General features: G+C 48.5%; 1 protein-coding gene across 4 annotated transcripts in view; it reads right to left on the reverse strand.

Annotated features, from left to right (window-relative positions):
• The window catches only part of CAPN15 (calpain 15), a 135,928-nt gene that overhangs the window by 12,750 nt on the left and 100,277 nt on the right, over positions 1-22,901 (reverse strand). For all 4 annotated transcript variants that reach the window (XM_032231248.1, XM_032231249.1, XM_032231246.1 and 1 more), the window contains exons 2-5: positions 16,676-18,116; positions 9,899-10,107; positions 6,473-6,656; positions 3,622-3,845 (exon numbers count right to left, since the gene is read on the reverse strand). In XM_032231248.1, coding sequence (XP_032087139.1) covers positions 3,622-3,845; positions 6,473-6,656; positions 9,899-10,107; positions 16,676-18,094 — 2,036 coding nt within the window. In that variant the 5' untranslated portion in view covers positions 18,095-18,116. The remainder of the gene's footprint in view (positions 1-3,621; positions 3,846-6,472; positions 6,657-9,898; positions 10,108-16,675; positions 18,117-22,901) is intronic.

The raw sequence follows: 22,901 nt of genomic DNA on the forward strand, positions 1-22,901 counted from the left end.
GATTTAGGGTTAGGGTTAGGGTTAGGGTTAGGCTTAACCCTAACCCTAACCCTGCCCATCTCCAGTTGGGTGGACTTCAAATCCCACAGTTCCACAGCCTATCTTGGCCCCTGCTAAGAATTCTGGGAGTTAAAGTCCACCTGGAAGGTACCAGGACTGGGTGTGGCTTTCAGTCTTAGTTGAAAGTTTGGTGTCCCCCAAGGTGCTTTCTTAAAAGGCAACTGGACTTTTATTTTATTTTTTGCGTGAAGAGGTTTTGCTTCTCATCCAAGAAGCTTCATCGGTTTCGCTTCTTGTCCATGAAGCTTCTTTAGTCAGAAGTGAAGACGCTTCTTGGATGAGAAGCAAAACGTCTTCAAGAAAAAAACAAAGACCCAGTTGCCTTCTGCAAAAAGGATCATTGGGACAACCATGACCTGGATGGCTGAGAATCTCTATAGACTTGGAAGTTGGGTATTCATCCTCCACATTTTCCAGAAATATATTACAATTGTCATGTTTCTTCATGGTTTACTAGAAAATAAAAGCTGACAAGGATCACGGAGGCATTTCCTGCTTCCCTGATCCTTGAAGGTTACGCAACAAATATTGTGACTGTTTCTTAGTGTTCTGACCGAGGCTTCCCAAGAGCAGGAAGCAAACCCCTTGTCCCAACAAAAAAACCCTTGTATCAATTTACTGTGATTTTTTCTCGTTCACATCCAGCAAAGTTTTTCAAGGGAGGATTTACAGTCACAGACCTTCTCTGGCTTGGAGAGCTGCCAGGCCGATCTCTGCAGAACTTGGCAAGGAGTCTCAGAGAGTCCTGAACCAATAAAGCGAACTAATTGTCTCCTGCAAACTCCCCTCCCCTTTCGCTCCTCTTTTATTTCCTCTGGGAGGGGAGGGGCCATTCATTGTCTACCTGTGGCCTTACTCCCAAGTCGACCCATGTTCTTTAGCTGTTCCCTTCATCTAGCAACTCTGTGCATGCGCACACTGGGAACAGGCTCCAGCTGTTCTTCTGCCTCACTGATGTCTGATGGAAGCTGATTACTGGCATACAGCTCTGGCCCCCTCTCTGCCTCCGACACAGAGTCCTCATCAGAGCCTTCCCCAGACTCCAGGACTGTCCCAGGTTCCTCCCCAACCTCCTCACTGTCCGAATCTGCTGCCAGCTCCACTGGCCCATGGCAGACCACAACACTTAGGACTACTCCACACATGGGGCAAAAGGTGTTGATGAAATCCTACAGTGGACTGCCCCAATTCCAACTGGGGTGGAGGAAGAGGTACCATTTTTGGAGAACATACTTTCCCTTGGGAGAAATCATTGTGATGTTGACACAAGGGTCTAGTCCAGTGATGGCGAATCTTTTTGGCCAAACCGGAACATGCATGCTCGCCAGAGTGCCAAAAACTCAAAAGACCAGCTAGCTGGCGCTCGCATGCCTGTTTTTGGGGGGCTGTTTGTAGGCCATTTTTCAGGCAAAAAATATTTTTGAGCCAAAAAACCCTCATGTCTTTTGGGCCACAGAAAACATCTATAAATGTCCAAAAACCAGCCTGAAAATGACCTGGGAAATGGCCTGGAAACGGCCTTTAAAATGGTCTGTTTTTCCTAGATTGTTTTAGACTATTATTAAATGTTTACTCGCTAACAATTAATTAACCATAAATAATAACAATGAAATGATAATGGATACAGTGTAACGATATATACATGCATTGACAATTTAGTAATTTGGATATAAATTGTAAATTGTGACTTGGGAAAAAGACCTATAAATTTTGTTAACAAATTTTCATTTAGATTTTATTATAAAGGTGTAAGGTTTTTTTTGGCGGGGGGGCCTGATGAGAGGAGATGGGGCATAAATAGTAAATTATTTTTAGCCAATTATAATAACAACAAGGAAATGTTAATGGTCATTGTTTAACAATATATACATGCTATGGTATTGGCTAAAATAACTTAGATATAAATATTAGTCAGTGAGTTGGGGAAAAAACAGCACGGGGGAAAGGTTTAAAAATGTTATCTATTGACTTTTACTTAAAAGATGCTATAAAGGTGTAATGTTATTGGAGGATTTTCTGAAATAGCTAATGAATGCCATTATGTGGCTGTGTCTTTAAGTGTTGTGGCCCAGCAGGAGCCATTGGAGCTGCCACCAGACTCCGATAGCGAGGGGCCCTGTGAGTCGGCTCTGGAGGATGTGGAGGACCCTGGACAGGGTTCCTACTCTGAGCAGAGAGACTGGTTGGCCACCAGGAGGCATCTGAGCCTTGGACCAGTGGGGAGGAGACAAGGGAGAGTGATCCGGACGCCAGCAGTGAGTTGTTCCTGAATGCCCGAAGAGCTAATAGGCGTCAGGAACAGTTGCACAGTTTCAGGAGGTAATTGCACTCATCTGGTGGTCATTAGGCTCCTCTCCAGACTATAAAAGGACTGCTTGTGCACACGCCCCTCTTGCAGAAGTCAATGCAGGAACTAATGTTGGAGAACATTATTGTGAGCTTGGCAGGCTGGATTGCTGCCCAAGCTTGTCTGTGCCAGTTTTCTGCCAAGGACCTGTCTGTCTGTTAATTAAATGCCGTAACTTTATCTTTGTCTTGGTGTGGGATGGGGGGGGGTCAGAACATTTAAGTATGAATGATTTGAGGTAAAAGCATGTTCAAATAATTGTAGTCAAATGAGAATTGTGGTACATTGATAGTAAGATATTCAAAGATTTTTGACTTAAAGTGTATAATCTAATATGAACTATAAGTAATGACTGTGGAAGAAATGCACGAAAGTTATCTGTAACCAATCAACACGCTTTCTACAAGATGTAATGAAGGATGATTCTTTTTTTGCATTTTTGTTTAATTTAAATTTAATTTTTTTTTTTAAAAAATGGCCTGTTTTGGGGGCATTTTTCAAGCAGTTTTCAGGTCATTTTCCAATCCTTCAGCGGAAACTAGAAGAGCAGCTGGGGATGACACCTGTGCCCACCGAGAGGGCTCTGTGTCTCATAGGTTTGCCATCATGGGTCTAATCAGTGGAAATAGGTTTTCCTTTTGAAGGGACACCCCAGGGGAAGAGTCCATCCTGCACTCCCTGACCCGGGTGGTGAACCACAGGTAGTCCTTGACTTACAACAGCTCATCATTGAGCCACCGTTCCAAGTTACAATGGCACTGGGAAAAAATAGTTAGCTTAGGATCATTTTTCCACACTTAACGACCGTTGTAGCATTTCCCCCACGGTCCCGGGATCACAATTCGGACGGCTTGGCCACTGGCCCGTATGGATGATGTCATCCTCGTTTGGGACCTCCTGACCAGCAAAGTCCATGGGGAAGAAGCTGGATTCACCTCACAACCGTGGGGTGACTAACTTAACGACGGCAGTGATTCACTTAATGACGGCGAGGAGAAAAGATCGTAAAGCGGGGCGAAATTCCCTTCACAAGCTGTCTCGCTCAAAACTGTGGTCGTTAAGTTGAGGACTACCTGTGCTTCAATTCAGGATGCAAGAGGACTAGGCCGGAAAGGGGAGGGCGTGGGATTCTCTTGGGCTCCCCTCCTGATACGAGCTTTGTCCTCCTCCTCCAACCTCAAAAGGGAAGCCCCCTCCCTCCTGCCTTCTCTTACCCAGCCTCCTTAGAACTCAGCATTTTGGCCCAGATGAGATCAGTGTCAATGGCCTCCTCGCGAGGGTTAGTGGAGCTGACCTGCAGCATCAGGCTCTCGCAGGGAGCGCCGGTCAGCGTAGCCAGGCCTTCGATGGCGCGCCCTGCTTGGAGGGCGAAGTATGAGCCGTGGAGCTTGGCCAAGGCTTTCTCAATCAGAGCCACCCATAGCTGTTTCCTCTGAGCCTGGGGGAGGAAAGGAAGACAAGACATCGCATTGAATATATATATGTGACAACCGACAGATTTTGTTCTGATCTAGGTGTCCCGAGAAAGCATAAATCACAATCTTAGTCTCCCAAACCCTCTTTTATTTAGATGGCTGTGAATTATGGTCATTCACAGCTCGTAATGATTCACAAACAGCCTGTGAAGAGTCCGACAGATGTCTGCTCGAGTTGCCGCAGTCTTTCAGGGTAATGTTAATAAACGCCCACCTTTACCTCCCTTGAAAGGCTGCCAGAGACCTAATTGCCAATTAGTTTTGCAAGGCCAAGCGTAGCACAGAGCCAAACGGAACTTCTCAGAGGTTGAACCGACCAGATGAACTAATTGCTTCCTGCAAAGGCTCACGTCTGTTTGCTCCTCTTTTACGTCTTATGGGAGGGGCCAAGCCTTACTCCTGAATCGTCCCTTTTTTTAAAAAATGTTCTTCTCTGATGGCAGCTCTGCGCATGTGCACACTGGGAACAGGCTCCCACTATTCCTCTGCCTCGCTGATGTCAGACTCTGGAGGCAGCACATAACTACCAGATGGCCCTTGGCCCCCTCTCTGCCTCCAACACAGAGCCCTCATCAGAGCCTTCCCCAGACTCCAGGACTGGCCCATGTTCCTCCCCAGCTTCCTCACTGTCTGACTCTGCTGCCAGCTCCACCACTGGCCTGGGGGGGGGGGGGGGGCGCGGCAAGGAAGAAAGGAAGACAAGATAGGTAGATTGAAGAAAGCAGCTATTCTTCTCTATCTGTGCAACAAGTTGGGAAGTTTCCTCCAAGAATCCCGAGCAGGACATTTCTCCACAATCCCAAAGGTGTGTTTTCATTTTTTTCCCCAATTTTTTATTTTATCAATTTCATATATACATTCACAATTATATGATCTCATAACTGTTATTAATAATATGTATTTATAACAATTTTTTCCCTACAGTTGACAATATACTTGAAAATTGCTTTCTTACCATCCCATAGATCCATCTTATCTTACAACGGTCCTACTTCTTCTTCCCTCCCTCCCTCTTTCCTTCCCTCGTTTCTTCTCTCCTACTCTCCTTCCTTCCTTCCCTCCCTTCTTCCCCCTTCCCTCCCTCCTTTCTTCTCTCCTTCTCTCCTTCCCTCCTTCCCTCCTTTCTTCTCTCCTTCTCTCCTTCCTTAGGTGTGTTTTCATTTTTTCATTTTTCAAAAGGCAACTGGACTTTCTTGTTTTTCGTTGAAGATGTTTCACTTCTCGCCCAACAAGCTTCTCCATCTTTGACTGACTTCAATTCTGATTTTGAAAGACAGCAAAGTCCATATTTTGGACCGAAAGGACCGCTGGTTTGAAAGAAAGCTGGGTCAAAGATGTCCTTTAGGTCAAAATTGAACAGCCCTCTCCCAACAGAGGAGGAGGGATACGGTACCATCAATCTAAAGTCAGAAAGGACTACAACACAATCCTTTCAGCAGGTCCAAGAAGAGCCTTTCACACCCATTTGCACTATTCAGGTGACCCTGAGGACACAGACAAACCTCCAAGCGGCCTCAACGACTCTCTAAAAGGATGCAAATTGTTGGGAGTATACTCTTAGCGTTGGGTAGGCAATATAGATTCATATACAATAACAAATGGTCGATGTTGCTTTAAATGGGTGAATGTACTTATCAGTTGCAATTAACTTTACAATCAGCTGTAATTAACTTTGCAATAAGAGGGAGTCAGGAAAGCTCACTCTCTCTGTCTCTGCTTGTCCTAGGCTTGATAACTACTTGCTCACTTGATGACTGGAACGTGAACTGCGACTGTAAGCAATTGTTTGTTCCTTGAATTGTGTTTGGACAAATATCTACTATCACTGCTTGTGAAGCTATTAGTAGTAGTAAAGCTACTTGTTTTTACTAGCAGTGTCTGGGACTCTATTCGTGTGTTTCTTCTACTAGCAACGTTCCTTCTCTCTAGCTGTACATTCCGCTACTTTCTGTCTCCCAACGGAGATACCCCTAATAGAAATGACCAGCTATCCGCAAGGAATATCAATCCTTCCATTCCCCACCATCCAATCAGAGCTGAAGAAGCTTCTTGGATGAGAAGTGAAACCTCTTCAAAGAAAAAACAAGAACGTCCAGTTGCCTCCTGAAAAAGCACCTTTGGGACAACCATGACCTGGATGACGGAGAATCCTTAGGGATGTTCAGCTATATAATTTGGGATGAACAGCCTTCAAATGGCATGGGAGTTGGAATGGATTTCCAGGGGGAAAATTGCAGACTACAAGAAACAGGAGCACTAACTCAGATGACCCCCGAGGACACAGGTAAACCTCCAAGTGCTTCAATGACCCTCTACAAGGATGCAAATGATCGGCTGTCTGCAAGGAGTATAAATTCTCCCACTCCCCACCATCCAGTCAGAGCTGAAGAAGCTGCTTGGATGAGAAGCGAAACGTCTTCAAAAGAAGAAAACAAGGAAGTCCAGTTGCCTCCTGAAAATAAAAAGCACCTTTGGGGACAACCGTGACCTGGATGACCGAGAATCTCCATAAACATTTCTCAGCTCCCATTTTACCCCAAGAATCATACAGCTTCCAAGCAGCCTCTTTTCCCCAATTCATGGCACCCACCTGGGAGAAGAGGAGATAGCCACACTCATCGCAGGGCAGCATGTCATCCACCAGCACGGTGGTCCAGGTGCCATCTTTGCATAGCCGGACTTGGTAAGCCCCCTCGGGGCACATGGTCCGTGTGATCATGACCCTTTCCACCAACTCGGGCCGCTCCGCTAGCACTGCCAGCGCACTCAGGAACCTGAAAGAGACGGGCATCTGATGAAGACCCCTAACTGCGAGGAATAAACTCATGAGAATGCACCTGGGGGTGGGGGGGCTGCCCACACTCCATCAAGCTGGGTTTCTCAACCGTGACTACATTTAAGTCATGTAGACTTCAACTCCCAGAGTTCCCTAGCTGCTCTGACCTAGGCATCCCAAGAGCACGAAGCCGATCTCCTTGTCACGATAAAACCACTTTTGTTTAGTTTAAAGGGAATTCCTCTCCAGCAAAGTCCCGGCCAACAGACTTTCGTGAGATTTCACAACTACAGACCTTGATCAGGCTTGGAGAGCTGCCAGGCCGATATCTTCCAAACTCCACGCTGTAGCAGCAATTACTTAGCAAGGAGCCAGGAACAGATCTTCACCCTAATGAATGGAACTAATTGTCTCCTGCAAACTCCCCTCCCCTTTCGCTCCTCTTTATTCTCTATGGGAGGGGCCATTCACTGTCCACCTGTGCCTTTACTCCCAAGTCGGCCCTTGTTCTTTAGATGTTCCCTTCTCCTGGCAGCTCTGCTCATGTGCACACTGGGAACAGGCTCCAGCTGTTCTTCTGCCCCACTGATGTCTGACTCCGAAGGCAGCTGATAATTGTCAGATGGCCCTGGCCCCCTCTCTGCCTCCAGGACAGAGCCTTCATCAGAGCCTTCATCAGAGCCTTTCTCAGACTCCAGGACTGGCCCATCTTCCTCCCCAACCTCCTCACTGTCCGAATCTGCTGCCAGATCTGCTGGCCGGCCACAGTAATAGCTAGCCGATACTGGTCATGTGATTCATCTTAAGACCATTGAGTGGTCTCAACGCAATGTCAGGTGAAAGAGAAGGTCCACTTTGGGAGAACCGATGTACAAGTAGTCCTGGACTTATGACCATAACAGAGCCCAACATTTCTGTGGCTAACTGAGACTTTTATTACACTGAATTTCATCCCGTTTTATGACCTTCCTCGCCATGGTTGTTAAGCGAATCATTGCAATTAAGCTAGTAACACCGTTGTTAAGGGAGACCAGTTTGTCCGTTGACTTTGCTTGTCCGAAGGATCACAAAAGATGATCACTTGATCTCGGGACCCTGCAACCGTCATAAGTATGAGTTTGTGGCCAAGGTTCTGAATGTTGATCCCGTGACCCTGGAGATGCTGCAACGGTCGTAAGTATGAAAAACAGTCCTGAATTACTTTTTTTCAGTGCTATTGGAACTCTAAACAGTCACTCAATGAACTGTTGTAAATCAAGGACTACCTGTATTTTGTCATAACAACCTGGCTCTCCTCCATTTCTGTCTCTTGCTGGCTGTGGCTGTGTTTTACTTAATACACGTAGTCCTTGACTTACAACAGTCCGTTTAGTGACTCTTCAAAGTTACAACAGCACTGAAAAAAATGGGGCAAAACTCACTGAGCATAAATTTTGGGTCCAATGGTGATGAAATTAATCAACGCAGCTGTTAAGTTAGTAGCACGCTCGTTAAGGGAATCTGGCTTCACTTCATCTCGACTCGGCCTCTCACAAGTGTTCAAAAGGGGATCACGGGACGCTGAGACCGTCATAAATAGGACATAAAGTGGACAACCATTTAAATAGGAGCCAGCCGTGTGCAGCAGCTGTCAAAAAAGCCAACACAGTTTTAGGCTGCATCAACAGAGGGATAGAATCAAGATCATGTGAAGGGTTAATGCCACTTTATAAGGCCTTGGTAAGGCCACACTTGGAATCCTGCATCCAGTTTTGGTTGCCACAGTATAAAAAAGATGTGGAGACTCTAAAAAGAGTGCAGAGAAGAGCAACAAAGATGATTAGAGGACTCGGGGATAAAACATATGAAGAACGGCTGCAGGAACTGGGTATGTCTAGTTTAATGAAAAGAAGGACTACGGGAGACATGATAGCTGTCTTCCAATATTTCAAGGGTTGCCACAAAGAAGAGGGAGTCAAACTATTCTCCAAGGCACCTGAGGGCAGGACAAGAAGCAATGGGTGGAAACTAATCAAGGAGAGAAGCAACCTAGAACTAAGGAGAAATTTCCTGACAGTTAAAACAATGAATCAGTGGAACAGAAGTTGTCTCCAGAAGTTTTGAATGCCCAACACTGGAAGTCTTTAAGAAGATGTTGGATAACCGTTTGCCTGAAATGGTGTAGGGTTTCCTGCCTAGGCAGGGGGTTGGACTAGAAGACCTCCAAGGTCCCTTCCAGCTCTGCTATTGTATTGTATTGTATTAAATGCAAATGTGAACCAGTTGCCAAGCATCTGAATTGTGATCACTGACAAGGGTTACTTGCATTGTTCAGGTTTCGGTGGCAAAGCGGCATACAAGTCTCATCAGGGAGACACGAGGGCAGCCTCTGTCTATAGCAGGGGGTGTCAAAACCCGCGGCCTGCAGCCCGGATGAGTCACGCGCTGGCCGTGCCCGGCGAAGTGGCGGGAAGAAGTTATGATACGTCACGTGACAACGTGTCTTCGCGAGTTTGACGCCTCTGGTCTACAGTCTTTTCTTCTTCCTCTTTCAGCAGGTGGCAGCACCTGACCAACCTTGAGTGGACCGAAAGGGTCAAAAGCAGTGAGCCCCTTGGAAGAGCAGCCTTCCAGGAACATCAAGAAGGTGGGGGGGATGGATGAAATCAATCCTGGAAGGAGGGAAGGGCAAATTTCAACAGATCGGTTTGTCATCGGCACTACTGGTGGGATTGCGCAAGCCACAAAAAACAAAGGGCGAAGGGAAGCTTCAAGTGGGCCTCAACTTACTACCACCACTCACCCAGTGGTGGGTTGGGTACGCCCCGGTACGGGCGTACCGGTGCCTGTCCGGAGCACCGGAACGGTACACTGCTCCGGAGGGCCCACCCGCCTGCCTGTCGTCCTTAGCTGTTTTTAAACTCTTTGGTGCTTCTGCACACGTGCACAGCACGTACAGCGCCTGTGCGACACTCCGCTGAGCAGCCGGAGTGTCATGGAGGCGTCACTGGAGGGTAGGATGCATGCGTACGTTCATGTGGAGGACGCTGGGCCCCGTTGCAACCATACCAGTTGCAACGGGATCCGTAACCCACCACTGCACTGACTCCAACGTTTCAGTTGCTAAGCGAGAGTGGTGCGGTGGCCAAGAGGTGGAGCTCTCGCCTCGCCGTCAGGAGGCAGGGAGGGATGCTAGTGTGTGTGTGGCACGTGGGTACATGTAAGTAACACAACAGGCCCATCTGCTCTCGGTTCTCTTACCAACAGTTTCCCAGGAGTCCCTGCAGGATATCTGATGGTCGGGGTGTCCGGAAAACTGACCACTTGACCGACCGGTCTTTGAAGATATTGCAGTTGATTTCGTGAGGTCTCAGCCACTGTTTGACTCGCTGCTGGACGCTGTCTCCTTCGGGAAAGCCAACCGACTTTGGGCCGGGGGGAAAGCTGTCATCCACGAAGTTCACCTTGTTCTGCAGGTACAAAGTTAAGAAGTCACAAGGCAATTCCTGGATGGAGACGGAAGTTCTACATAAATAAGAAGCTGAGAGGCAGGCGGACATTTGTGAGACCCCACCAGTTCTTCCCTTTCCCAGCTACCACTCTGTCAAGTTTCCAAAGGATGCCCTAATTAATTTACAAGCCTCGAGACAAAGTTCAAAAGAAATCCATTCATTTATTAGGAGCAACATTTTGGCATGTTCTTCTGCGGAGCCGAAACTGATTTCTGGTTAATGGTGTCTGAACTTTTACCCCCGTGTCTCCCCTCCCCTCAGTCTGGGTCATAAATCACATCTACCAACGAGGTGCTGCAGCAGGCTGTGAACTTTGCGCCTCACGCGCCTGCTGTAGAAATCTGAGATTTGACTTGGGTTGAAGGTATGCATGGAATTCACATGGAGGTGTTTCAAACTTCAGTCTCCTATATTGTAAAATATTTTTATGAATTCTCATCAATTATATTTTTTTTGCATCTGTTCCAGATGCCTGTTTGTTCTCTTGGCTGCTCTTTCCATGGGTATTAATTTTACTGCACTTTTATATCAAATGTTCTGGATTTTTTGGCACACCAATCTACGAGCTTTATCATGCTCATCCTCTTTTAACGACCCCATAATCCCTTGCAAGGTGGAGTCTGGGCAACTGAATGGAGCTGAATGCTTACTGGCCTGATGCCCTTCCTGTTGCCAATGCGGAGTTTTTTTCTCAGCAGATATATTCTCAGTGTACCCAGAGAGAGAAATATCTGCTTCTTCCTAGGATCAAACTCACAGCCTCCTGATTGAGCTTTATAAAGGTAAAGGTTTCCCTCGCACATATGTGCTAGTTGTTACTGACTCTAGGGGGCGATGCTCAACTCCGTTTCAAAGCTAAAGAGCCAGCACAGTCTCTGTGGTCATGCGGCCGGCATGACTAAATGCCGAAGGCGCACGGAACGCTGTTACCTTCCTACCAAAGGTGGTTCCTATTTTTCTACTTGCATTTTTATATGCTTTCGAACTGCTAGTTTGGCAGAAGCTGGGGTTTAGCCACTGAGCCACCCTCAGTATGAGCTTTATACTGAAACATAATGGACTTGTTTTAGTCCCTTAGGACTTGCAATAAATGTGTCAGTGCTACTGTGTTGTTGTTGCTTTTTCAGCTCCTACTTTTTCTTTCTGGTCCTGTTTTGATATTTATCTCACTGTTTTATTTTGCGTTTTTGCGCTAAACATCTGTTTTGAGTTACTGTCTGCTTTATTTATTCACTGATTATCGTTTTAACCTACTGTTTTAAACCGCAATTGTTACGTTAATTGTAAACAGCTTGGAGAGCTCTTTTAATGAGAATTGGTGTAAATTAGATTAAAGTTGTTCTGTTGAAATTAAAAACGGAGCAATCTTTTAAACGACTAATGATAGCTCTGACCCCATTTCCGGGTGCTATTCTTAATGGAAGAGAGGCAAAGAAAATCACCTTCGATGATCAGGGGCCTAGAAATCAGGTCTTTGAAGCAATTGGAGTATGTTTAGTCTTGACAAAAAGATTACCGAAGGATATACAATGATGTTTTTTTCAAGTACTTGAAAGACACGAGCCGTACAACAAGCACAAAACTGGTTTTCTCTCATGCAGTGTGCAGGACGCTGGTTGAGCTCTGGGAGGCTTAACGGTTGAAAGGGACCTTGGAGGTCTTCTAATCCAACCCCTTGCTCAAGCAGGAATCCCTAGACCTGTGCATGAACATGCGAAACATCCCCCCCCCCCTGCAGTGGTGGGTTTCAAAAATTGTTCGAACCTACTCTGTGGGTGTGGCCTCCTTTGTGGGAGTGGCTTGCCACCCATGTGACCGGATGGGAGTGGCTTGCCGCCCATGTGACCGGATATGAAAATGCTGAGGACACTTGTCAGAACCACCTTAAATTACCTCACACACAGCACTGGCATGCATAAGAATATGATGTAAACTTGTTTTTTAAAAGGCATCTTTGGTTTGCGTTAAAACAACTTCAACGCACGCAATGTTCTGATTGCACCACAAACGCAGTAGTCATCCTTACCTTTCACAGAGGCACTGAGTTTTATAAATATGAGCATGATAGTGTAGAATAATCATATCCAAGGACCAGTGGTGGGTTTCAAAAAAGTTTGGAACCTCTTCTGTAGGTGTGGCCTGCTTTCCGGGTCCACTGGTGGAATCTCTTCTAACCAGTTCGGTAGATTTGACGAACTAGTTCTACCGAATAGGTGCGAACTGGTAGGAACCCACCTCTGCCCCCCTGCCACATTTTGGGCCTAGTGGAAGCAAAAACGGGCTATTGGGAGAAGGGTGCACATAAAATCCTCTTATCTTCAATACCAGTTTGCTTTGCTCGCATGTGGCACTTCTGCGCATGCGCACAGCATCCACAGGTGGGCAGGTGGATGGAATCTCCCGAAACTGTCACTATCAGTTCGCCCGAACTGGGGCAAACTGGCAGAGTACCACTTCTGCTGCAGCCTGTCAGGCCTGCAGTCATATTCCTTTTAGGATTTTCGGCCTGCCACATTCTCTCTCTTATTTTCTATGCTGTTTCATTAGTGGGGTAATTGGGAGGGGGGAATAGTAAGGAGCAGAATGTGTTGCTGTCAAAATAAAACATTCCTTTCTAGAAGCCCAAGGTCATCTTTTGTCTCCACACCTCTGCACCTGACCGGAACTAGATGGGTGGAAATGCCGGCGTGGCAGAGGAAGATTGGACCATGTGATGGACTTGTGGGTGTGGGAGCAAGGTCTTGAACTTTCAACTGGGTAGGAAATCCAGGAAACTTTCAGATTTGGGTTTTCCACAGATGTACCAACATGTCTCTCTTATTAAATTGGAACTTTGATGAAAGTTATGTCTTGAACTCTGATTTAATTCTGGATGATACTTGGAACGCTGACACAGCCTCCTGGGACCAAAAATGGGCCGCAGGAGGGGGGAATGGCACTCCCCCAGGCTCCCCGCCATGTGCATGAAACACCCCCCCCCCAACCCATGCACGCACGTCTCCTGCATGTGTTCTACCCACACATGTTCTTGGTGGTTCTGCTTCATCAATACAAATGGATCCTTTTCCCAATCAGCTTCCAACCTCCATTTTGTTCTCCCAGCTTGGAACTGAAGCAGATGGATATTTCAGAACCACCAAGCACATGTGATTCTGGGCAGCTGACCAGTGGTGGGTTCCAGCCAGTACGCCCTGGTATGGGCATACTGGTGGCAGTTGGGAGCAGTAGTCACCATACCGGAATGGTATTTTGGTGGGCCCATTGGCCCGCCCACATTCCTTACCCGCTTTTAAGCCAACTGGGCCATTCGGGCACGCATGAGCAACCTCCACCGAGCAGCTGGGTGCGCATGCATGCATAGTGCATGTGCCCGAAGTGGACCCCCGGCCCCATCACAGTTGGGATCCGGAACCCCACCACCACCACAGCTGACCCCATGGAGTTGAGAGTGAGGGGTTTTTATACCTTCTCCTGGGCTTTTCACTTGAGCTTCCTGTTCCTGTGTAAGAACATGTAATTCTTTTGGTTGTTGACAGATTCCTATGGTTGCCATATACAAATCCTACGAATTTGTCTGAGCTAAGTTTGGTTGAAGTTTGGGCTGATGCAATGAAGGGAGTTTTGGGGCATTTCCTGTTGAGGCTGAGGGCTCAACAAAGTCCTCAAGTCTTAAAGTTGCCAAGGTTGGGAGACCCGTGGATTAGGAGACCTGCAAGGTCCCTTCCAGCCGTATGATTCTATAACTCTACCAATGCCTGGATAACCGCCATTTTCCTCTCCCTGCGCTGCACCGCACCGCAAAGGCAGGGGGGAAATCTCTTTCAGGCAGTACAAAGAATCAACCCGAAAATGCCAACTCCGTCATTCAGCTAGCAACGAAAACACCCCATGCGAGGACCACCCGTTCTTCGCCAGCATCAGCTCCTTCTGAAGCTGGACAGATAGTATTTTTTCCCTCTCTCTCCCACACAGACGTCGCTTGATGTGGCTTCATTTGCCAGAGGCAATCGGAGAACTAAAACAGCCCTTGATCATTAAAGCTTCTGTACGGTTAGTTATTAATAAGTCTGGGATCTGGAGTCTCCCAAAACAGTCGGGGACTGGCAGGCAGGCGAGCTCTGAAAAGCTACGTCTGGCAGAGACGGGGACAGAGACATGAAACGTCTATCCCAGGGATGGCTCAACTTTTTGGTGCCGGGGGCCCAAAGTGCGCCCGTGCAAATGCACATGCGCGCACGGAAAACACAGAAATGCAATGCAAATTCCCCCATGCATGCGCGGCCATCCCCCACGCATACATCCCCCCCCCCTTTGCCCATTTTTGACTTCCAGGTTGGAGCAGGAGGCTTTCCAGACCCAAAACGGGGCACATGGGGAGGGCTCGTGCCCCGCCCCCGCCCCCGGGCTCTCTTTTGGCTTCCAGGTTGGTGCAGGAGGCCTTCCAGGCCCAAAATGCAATGCGAGGGCCCCACACACATGCGTCCCACCCCACATACATGCACGGCAGAGACCCGACGATCAACTGGCCAGCGGTTTAGGTTAGTTAGGTTTAGGTTAGGTTAGGTTTATTGGATTTATATGCCGCCCTTCTCCCAAGGACTCAGGGCGGCGTACAACATAAAAGAAAACACATATTACAAAAATTGAAAGGGAAAGTATCCAAAAAAAACCAATTGATATTTACAATAAAAATTTAAAAATTAAACCAAATTAATCCTATATTTTATTCTATTCAGGCCAGGCCACCTTGCTGGAAAAGCCAACTTTTTAGGGCGCATCAGAAGGACCGGAGTTGGGGATTATGCGAAGCTCCGGGGGCAGCTCATTCCAGAGGGAATGCACGGTGGAGCTCGGCTGTGGCGACTGCTGGCATGCCCGCAGAGAGGGCTCTGCATGCCATGCGCAACATCGGTTTGCCATCACAGATCTAGCCAGGTTTATTTACAGGCCCCAAAGCACTGTGGGTATGAAACAAAAGAATATGGGAGTCCTTTTTCAGTCAGGTGTTTGGGATCATATTGGGGGGGGGAGCCTGCAGGGAGGGGGGGTGGCATACTATGTGGACAAGTTGAGAATCCAGGTAATCCTCGGCGTACAACCACAACCGTGCCCCCATTTTTTGTTGCTAAGTGAGGCATTGGTTAAGTGGGTTTGGCCGAGGGGTGGGTTCCTGCCAGTTCTAGCCTCTTCTATAGAAGAGGTTCCACAAATCTACAAATCTAGTGCCATTTAGAACCGGTTCCAGCTCCCTCCCCCCTGCCCGTCCGGACATCCTCAAGATGAAGAGCGAGAGGAGGAATTCTGGGAGTTGAAGTCCACAAGTCTTAAAGCTATCAAGTTTGAACACCCCTGGGGTTTTTTTTCTAAAGGGTTAGGGGTGCAAGGGTCTTGTAACTTGGCAGCTTTAAGACTTGCGTGCTTCAAATGCCAGAGTTTCTGAGCCCACGTTTTGGTTGCTAAGCAAGAGCGTGGTTAAGTGAGTTTCACCACATTTTACAAGTTGGCCATGCCCACCCAGTCACATGACTGCCAAGCTACTCCTACTCGGTCACATGGCTGGCAAGGCACTCCCACAAAACAGGCCACACCTACAGAAGAGGTTCTAAAATAAATTGAAACCCACCACTGGTTTGGCCCCATTTTACAACTTTTCTTGCTGCAGTTGTTCCAGTGAATCGCTGCAGCTCCTAAGTTAGTAATACGGTTGTTAAGAGAATCTGGCTTCATGGGCACCATGCTGATCTCTGTTCCTTGGCCAAAGGAACCGGCGTGTTCAAAAGGCAATTTCCATAGTCGTGTGTGGCCAGCATGGCTATATGGCAAAGGCTCACAGAACACTGTTACCTTCTCAATGAAAGCGGTACCTATTTATCTACTTGCATTTACAGATTTTCGAACTGCTACAGAGGCAGGAGCTGGGGTAAGGAACAGGAGCTCACCCGTTGCATGGTGCTCGGGTCTCGAGCCCAGGCTGTCAGGTTGCCAGTCTTTAACCATCGAGCCATTGTACCTTTACCTAGGAAACTAGGTAAAAGTAAATGTTCCCCTTGCATACATGTGCTGGTCGTTCCCAACTCTAGGGGGCGGTGCTCATCTCCGTTTCAAAGCCGAAGAGCCAACACTGTCCGAAGATATCTCCATGGTCATGTGGCCGGCATGACTAAATGCCAAAGGCGCACAGAACGCTGTTACCTTCCCACAAAAGGTGGCTCCTATTTTTCTACTTGCCTTTTTCGTACTTTCGAACTGCTAGGTTGGCAGAAGCTGGGACAAGTAATGGGAGCTCACTCCATTACGCGGCCCTAGGAACTCAAACCGCCGAACTGCTGACCTTTCTGATAGACAACCTCAGCGTCTTAGCCACTGAACCACCTTTAAAAGAAACTACGCAGTAATTCTATGTGGTCTTCTCAGAGCCTGGCAATGTCAGGATAGGTAACCAAGCCAGTGTTGCCATGTGTAAGAGCAATACCGATCTGTGCTAGGAGCAACCGCCGACAAACCAGAGCTGCGGGTGTCAACTCACCTCTTGACAGAAGGAGACAATATTCTCCCAGAGGGCTTTGGCCTCCCCCTCGTCCGTCTGCCGTCGCTTCTCCACATGCATGCTCTCGCGCCGCCGCAGTGGCTTGATGCCCCTGCGCTGCGCCATGTAGACTTGAGGAGTGTGGCAGGCAAGGCAGTGCTTGGCCTTCAGCTCGTTGAGGAGTGTGCAAGCTGGGCACGCCCACTGGCTGGCGCGCTCAGGGGTGACCGGGGGCTGCAAGGGGAAGAGACGGGCGACTTTGCGGGCAGAAGGAGCACGGGTGCTGCAAGCCACACATCGGCCTTTGTCCGAGCCGCATTCGGGACACTTGGGAGCTGGGTCGGGCTGCAAGCTATGTTCCTGAAAGCCGTGCAATTTGGAGGAGCCGCAGGCTTTGCACTTCTGGGAAGCGTTGGGGTTCTTCAAGGTGCACTTGGAACAGGACCAGGTGGTGAAGTCGGGGCTGGAGGGTCCGCAGGGGGTGAAGCGAACGGAGTCGCCCGTCAGGTCGATAGTGTCGCTGCCCTTCTGGCTGCTGCAGGCCTCGCAGGACTCGCTCCCCGAGGTGTTGACCAGGGAACAGGTGCTGCACTGCCAGGGCGGCACGCTGATGTCCATCTCTTCCTCCAGCATGCTCAGCCGCTTGGTCGCCATCATTTCCTGGAAGTGGATGGCCTTCTGGACGGGGGTTGGTGGAGACGCCGGTTGGGAAGCTTCGGGAGCCGGGGGCTGGAGTTGCGGGGGAACCTCTCGGCGGCTACGGGGAACGGGGTTGTTCTGGAGACCCGGGGAGAAAAGGCTGAAGGCTGGCATCTTCTGGCTCTCTTCCTCCACAAGGATCGTGCCTTGGTTGGTGGCCGGGTGGCCCTCCGGGATCTCGGTGGCGGGTGCGATCTGGAAACCGGCGGGAGTGATGATTTCGGGGACCACCAATGCCTCCGGAGGGATCTTGGGCAGGGAGAGCTTTCGGGGGCCCCCGCAGGCCGAGCAAGAATTCGCGACGGGGGTGTTGTGGAGGGTGCAGCGTTGGCAGGCCCAGCCCTCCTCCAGCTCTGCCTCCTCGGGGCTCTTCCCCCCCGAATCTTCAACAGGGCTCTCCATCTGGGGCAACTCCTCCTTGCAGCTGGCTTTGGGCTCTACGAGGACGGTGGGTTTCGGCAGGACCCCATTGAGGATTGGCAGAGGGGAGCCCCCGGGGCCGGGTTCGGGGGTGAAGCCGCACACCTCGCAGGCCTCTTTGCCCACAAAGTTCCGGAAGGTACACCGGGCGCAGGCCCACTTCTGCTCTTCCACGCTCAGGCGCAAGATGTGATTGAGGTCGGGCTTCTGGCGGGGGGCCTCGCAGATGGAGCATTGGCGCTGTCCCACGGGATTCAGGAAAGTACAGCGGGTGCAGGACCATTCCCGCACAGTGGCCATAGAACCAGAAGAGTGGGTATGGCTGAAAGAGAAGAAGAGAGACGGCTGTTAGAGGACGCAGCAAAAAGGATCCCACGAAGGAAGGGAGAGACATCCTAATCAATTTACTCCAAAGGTGGGGTACCAGTGTTCCTCAAGATAGTTCTAGACTCCCAGCAACTCCAGCCAGTTAGCAAATGAGGGGGTGAACAGTGGTGGATTCCTACCGGTTCGGATCGGTTCGGCTGAACCGGTAATGGTTTGGTGATCTGGGTCAGTGGAACCGGCAGTGACCCAGGCCTCCCACACCCCCGAACTGATTGTTTTTTGCTTCTGCACATGAACAGAACAATTTTTATTGTACCACACATTTACGCACTTGTGCACGACTTGTGCACGGCGCACCCACGAGCCAATTGGCAGTAGTGACTGCCGGAACCCAACACTGGGGTGAATGTTAAGTGGTATTTCACGGTGTCTCCCAGTTTCCCTCAAATTTACAGGTTGAGATCTATAGAGGAGAATATTTGTGACTCAAGGTTTGAACTGTGGAGTCCTTGGTGCCCTCTGAGCTGGGATGTTTCCTTGCAGACATTTCATTACCCATCTAGGTAACATCATCAGTGATAGAAGGGAATGGGGTTTGTGGGAGGAGAGGAGGAGGAGGAGCTGATTGTGGGGTCCTTGGTGCTCTTTGAGTTTGTTTGTTTTCTTGCAGAGGCTCTGATGATGTTATCTAGTTGGGTAATGAAATGCCTGCAAGTAATCCACCCAGCTCAGAGACCGCCAAGGAGCCCATAAGATGAGATCTAGAAAAGCTGACTTATGATGGTGACATTTCTGGAAACATCCACAGATCAAAGATCCTTCTGTTTGCAAAACGAGTAATCCCACGCAATCCTCCTCACAGCAGTTATCTTACATCATCAGGGGTGGTATTCACTCATCTTCCCTACCGGTTCGCAAATGTGAGCATGCGTGTACGCCACACATGTGCTTAGCCTTCCGCACATGCTCTTTGGCTAAAAAAGTGCCTAAATGGGATGGCATAGAGCCAGGGTGAGCGGGAGGGGAGGGCCCACCCACGATTTCCACTGCGGGTTCGGGCGAACCGATCCGAACTGGCAAAACACCACCTCTGAACACCATACAAATGTCTACAGTACTTCATGCTCATCTTCACTTAACTTTCTAAAGCACACCTGCTATCCTTTTGAAGAAAGAACCAAACCGAGATAATGGGCAGGTGGCTCTTGACTACAACCCACTAGCAACTTTGGGAAGGAAGGAAATTTGTGATAAGCCCCTTAACCACAATCTATCCAGGATTTCTTTAAACCTGGGTTCCCGCAAATCCATTGGGCTACAATTGCCAAAAAGCTTAATCCGAAGGAGTTGGGACCAGCATCACATGAGAGTTGTGATCTACTCCTTAGAACAGTGTTTCTCAACCTTGGCAACTTGAAGATGTCCGGACTTCAATTCCCAGAATTCCTCAGCCAGCATTTGCCTTAGAAGAAGCAGCTGAGCTGGGGAAGAGGGATGTGTTCTGACCTAGGCTGCCCCAGCAACACGAAGCCGAGTTCTCGTCCCGATAAACCCCTTTTAATTAATGTACAGTGAATTCCTCTCCAGCAAAGCCTTTCTTCTCCCCCAGTCTTTCAAGGTAGCTCACAATTACCGACCTTTATCAGGCTTGGAGAGTGGCCAGGCCGATATCTTTCAGACGCCGCAATACTTGGCAAGAATGCAGGAATGAACTATTTTGTCTCCTGCAAACTCCACTCCCTTTTCGTTCCTCTTTTATTTATTTCCTCTGGGAGGGGCCATTCACCATCCACCTGTGGCTTTACTCCCAAGTTGACCCCTGTGTTTTAGCTGTTCCTTTTGTCTGGCAACTCTACACATGCGCACACTGGGAACAGGCTCCTGCTGTTCATCTGCCTCACTGATGTCTGACTCTGAAGGCAGCTGATAACTGGCATACGGCTCTGGCCCCCTCTCTGCCTCCGACACAAGAGCCCTCATCAAAACCTTCCCCAGACTCCAGGACTGGCCCATCTTCCTCCCCAACCTCTTCACTATCTGAATCTGCTCCCAGCTTTGCTGGCAGGCCACAACAGGACACAGGAGATGCTCCCCAAAATTGGGTGGCACATCACTTTCAAGGCTCGTAACACAACAGGAGGAGAAGACAACTTGTCTCAGGATATGTAGTTGTGGATTAGCACGTCTACACCTCGTCTTTTGAGGGACAACCAGCATAAGTTGTGTGGCCTATTGCAAGATGGCTTTCCAGGAAAAGGCTCCTCGAAGGAAGCAGGGAAAGGACAATCTGGAATGAATACACAAAGGACACCCTTTTCTCCAGGCAGGGTGGCTCAAAAGCATTCCAATTTCAGGAGGAGGCTGAAGGCCTCACAAATATAAATATATAAAAATAAAATATAAAAAAAGATGTGGAAACTCTAGAAAGAGAGCAGAGAAGAGCAACCAGGACGATTAGGCGACTGGAGGCTAAAACAGATGATGAATGGTTGCAGGAACTGCGCCTGGCTAGCCTAGAGAAGAGAAGGACCAGGGGAGACAGGAAGGTAGTCTTCCAATATTTGAGGGGCTGCCACAGAGAGGAGGGGGTCAGGCTATTTTCCAAAGCACAAAAACGCCAGACAAGGAATAATGGATGGAAACTGAATAAGGAGATATTCAACCTGGAAATAAGGAGGAATTTTCTGACTGTGAGAGCAATCAACCCAAGGAACAGAAGTTGCCTTCAGAAGTTGTGGGAGCTTCATCACTGGAAACTTTTAAGAAGAGACTGGACTGCCATTTGTCGGAAATGGTTTAGAATCTCCTGCTTGGGCAGGGGGTTGGACTGGATGACCTACAAGGTCCCTTCCAACTCTGTTAATCTGATCTAATCAAGGACATCCACCTAGCAAGTTCACACCATTCACCTGATCTGCTCCTTGCATCATCATCATCACATAAGGTGGCCATCTACCTCCCATCCAGATCGCCCAACCTTACAAACGATTCCTTCAGGAACTATTATTCGTAATATTCAAAGATCAAAGGAAGGCTGCAGCTCTTCAGAATGCAAAGCAGATTATTCCATGCTCAGCTATGGCGTCTTCTCTACCCATGTCTTTGCCAGAGGGAGCTTCTTCAGGGGAGGGGGGGGAGAATTTGCTATTTATACTCAGAGACTGCACGTGACATGACGTGACATGTCAAGGAAGGATGGGAGAGCTGCAAGACATATGCCTTTTTCCAGGAGAGACATCCCATCGCCGACACCTCTGGAATCAAGAGGAAATAATCCTCATATTCCACTGTGAAGCTTTTCAAGGACATTTGCTTGATCAGGGCAAAAACCAGGAAGATAGTAAGCAAACTCCCATCAGCAAAATCCTTCTTATTTATTCTTCAGTCGGAGTTAACTGGTGCTCTAGCAAAATCGTGCTTAAATTATTCAGCCTTGGGTTTCTTCTTCACACTTTCTGGATTGCTCGTGCAAGACCACGAGCCCCAGTGCCCAAGCACCCCGATAGTCGTATATAGAAACAGCTCTCAAGACGCGTTCGCTATTGTCTTCGCTAGCTATCGCTGGTCTTCAGAATTTTACGGCTTGTAAGTGCTAAATCTGGTGAACCAACAACCTGCAGTTCTGAGGCTTAGAGAGGACATTTTTCTGAGCACATCAAAAGCCAGTCGGCAGCTTTAAACAACTGTTGTAGAGTTGGCAGGAGTGTCAGACAGTGAGGAGGTTGGGGAGGAATATGGGCCAGTCCTGGGAAGCTCAGACAAGGGCTCTGCGTCTGAGGCAGAGAGAGAAAAAGCTAGATAGCAGCGAGGCAGAAGAACAGCTGGAGCCTGTTCCCAGTGTGCGCATACGCAAAATGGCCACAACAACTAAGAAAGCAGGGTCGACTTAGGAGTAAAGCCACAACTTGGAGGTGATTGGCTGCTCCCATATGAAACAAAAGAGGAGTGAATGGGGAGGGGGCTTTTGCAGGAAAAAAATCGTTCCTTCAGTCGTTTCAAGAGTGGAAAGTTCTGTTTGTGACTCTAAGAGACTCTGTGCCAAGTTTTGCCTTGCCCTGTGTTTGGAAACGAGTTATTTGGCAGCTCCCCAAGGGAGATAAGGTTCGTGTGGATAAATATTCCTCTGAAAGATTGTTCGCCAAGCCTTGCTGACTGTGAATGAAAGGAATTCCCAGTCGTGTAAATAAAAGGGGTTTTGCTGGGACCCAGACTCTGTTTCTTGCTTGTTAAGGAAGCCTGGGTCAGAGGAAACTTGGGAAGCGAAGAAGTCTATTGTTTACATTCTGCAGCATATAGATTATGACTTTAAAAAAAACCTTTTTTAAAACTTTGGAAAAAGTGCAGAGAAGAGCAACTAAGAGGATCAAAGCCCTGGAGACTAAACCGTATGAAGAATGGTTGCAGGATTTGGGTATGGCTAGTCTAGAGAAAAGAACGACCGGGGGTGGGGGGACATGATAGCAGCATTCCAATATCTGAGGGGCTGCCACAAAGAAGAAAGGGGGGGGTTGTCAACTTATTTTCTAAAGCACCAGAAGGCAGGACAAGAAACAAAGGATGGAAACTAATCAAGGAGAGAAGCAACCTGGAATTAAGGAGAAATTTCCTAACAGTGAGGACAATTGACCCGTGGAACAGCTTGCCTCCAGAAGTTGTGAGTGCTCCATCACTGGAAGTTTTTCCAGGAGAATCTGGATAGCCATTTGTCTGAAATAGCATAGGGCCTCCTGCTTGAATAGGGAGTTGAACTAGAAGACCTCCAAGGTCCCTTCCAACTCTG

Source organism: Thamnophis elegans, chromosome 14, assembly GCF_009769535.1.
Source record: "Thamnophis elegans isolate rThaEle1 chromosome 14, rThaEle1.pri, whole genome shotgun sequence".
In the NCBI taxonomy this organism is placed as follows: domain Eukaryota; kingdom Metazoa; phylum Chordata; class Lepidosauria; order Squamata; family Colubridae; genus Thamnophis; species Thamnophis elegans.